Genomic DNA, 1,865 nt, shown 5'->3' with positions numbered 1-1,865 from the left:
TGCATGTGCAGGTGTTGATAAATATTGTGTTAAAATGTTTGAGGAAAAACCTATGGCACGATTTATGTGTGATGAATATGTTACATATATTCAGAATGTACTTGGTGCTACAAGAAATTCAAATGAGTGTGAAGAAAAACAATACAATATTAAATGAGTATAAATATGAGTTTGAAGAGGTGATGAAGAAAAGCCAAAATGAAATAAAGGCTTTATTGGAAGCTGTAGAGGGTCGATATACTCAAAGAGTAGCAACTATGGAAAGATCACAAAAGCTGTTTGAGAAAAAAATTAGTGAGATAAAAAACTTATATGAAATGATAGAAGAAGTGAAAAATAAAACTGAAATAATCGGTTAAGACAATGAAAAGATATGTAACGAAATAAAGAAAATTAGTAGTAATAATAAGGAAAAAGGGCTGTCATATGCAGAAGTAATGAAAAATAATAATAAAAAAGATGAAAACAAAAGCAAAGTTACTACAGTGCCTGAATTAAAGAAACGTACTCCTATTATTTTTAAACCGAAAGTAAAACAATCGTGTGAAAAACCCAAGAAAGATTTAAACAATAAAATTAATCCTAAGGAACTAAAGATAACAGATATTAAAGCTGGTAATAATGGTATTATGGTGATCGATAGTGTTGATGAAAATGAAAGAGACAAAATAAAAGAAATAATGGACAAAGAAATTAGCAATGAATATGAGATAAAGATACCTCGTGAATATAAACCAAGACTATTTATAACAGGTGTATGCCCTGGGTTCAACTCCCGGGCAAAGCAACATCAAAATTTTAGAAATAAGATTTTTCAATTAGAAGAAAATTTTTCTAAGCGGGGTCGCCCCTCGGCAGTGTCTGGCAAGCGCTCCGATTGTATTTCTGCCATGAAAAGCTCTCAGTGAAAACTCATCTGCCTTGCAGATGCCGTTCGGAGTCGGATTAAAACATGTAGGTCCTGTCCGGCCAATTTGTAGGGAAAAATCAAGAGGAGCACGACACAAATTGGAAGAGAAGCTCGGCCTTAGATCTCTTCGGAAGTTATCGCGCCTTACATTTATTTTTATTTTTTTATTTATAACAGGTATGCAATTTGAAAAGAATGGTGATGAATTAACTGAATGTCTACGAAAACAAAATAAATGCTTTGAACAGGGTGAAGTAAAAATTATTAAGCAATATAATGTAAAAGTTAGTCACAAAAATTATTATAATGCAATAGTTGAGGTGGATGTGGAAATATTCACTGAAGCGTTAAAATTAGATAAACTGAATATAGGATGGGAAAGGTGCAAAGTATACGATGGTGTTGATATAACAATGTGGTTTAAATGTAAAGGATACAACCATAAAGCTAGTGAATGCAAAAATGAAGATGTTTGTAGCAAATGCTTGGGTAAACATAAACCCATGGAGTGCAAGGAACAACCAAAAACATGTGCATAAATTGTATTAGGGCTAATGAGAAATTAAATCTAGGGCTTGATACCAAACACCCTTGCAATAGCAGACATTGCCCTGTCTACTTAAAACACTTAAATGTAAAAAAACAAAGGCTAGGATACTAGCAACTAACAATCAGGCCAATGGCTCACCTGGACCATGCTAATGTTATGCAACGTAGAGTATCAAAGTACCAAAAACGATCCACAAAAGACATCAACAATGACTTTAAATGCATCTATTTAAACATAAATAGCCTAGTAGCTAACAAATCAGAGTTGGAAGTGTTGGCGGAAGTTTATAGACCAGGCATCATATGTGCTCTGAAACTTGTACAACCAAAGATATTCTAGACAATGAATTAAAAATAGCAACCTATAAAATGATAAGATGTGATTCCCATAGTAGGCACACAGGAG

At 33.2% G+C, this 1,865-nt stretch overlaps 1 protein-coding gene across 1 annotated transcript; it reads left to right on the top strand.

Annotated features, from left to right (window-relative positions):
- The first annotated feature begins 379 nt into the window (after positions 1–379).
- LOC137235308 (uncharacterized) lies at positions 380–1,449 on the top strand. Its single transcript, XM_067758343.1, has 2 exons — positions 380–753; positions 1,088–1,449. The coding sequence occupies exons 1-2, from the start codon at positions 438–440 to the stop codon at positions 1,447–1,449; spliced, it is 678 nt and encodes a 225-aa protein (XP_067614444.1). The 5' UTR covers positions 380–437.
- The last annotated feature ends 416 nt before the right edge of the window (positions 1,450–1,865 follow it).

Source organism: Eurosta solidaginis, chromosome X (genome assembly GCF_040869045.1).
Source record: "Eurosta solidaginis isolate ZX-2024a chromosome X, ASM4086904v1, whole genome shotgun sequence".
Taxonomy (NCBI): domain Eukaryota; kingdom Metazoa; phylum Arthropoda; class Insecta; order Diptera; family Tephritidae; genus Eurosta; species Eurosta solidaginis.
The sequence above is the reverse complement of the archived record's forward strand: the minus strand, read 5'-3'. Positions and strand labels throughout refer to the sequence as shown.

Bases quoted from the DNA above. Each gene is read 5' to 3' on its own strand.
- LOC137235308 (XM_067758343.1), top strand. From the start codon at position 438: ATGAAAAATAATAATAAAAAAGATGAAAACAAAAGCAAAGTTACTACA. The intron at 754-1,087 runs GTGTATGCCCTG...TATTTATAACAG, and splicing joins ACCAAGACTATTTATAACAG to GTATGCAATTTGAAAAGAAT.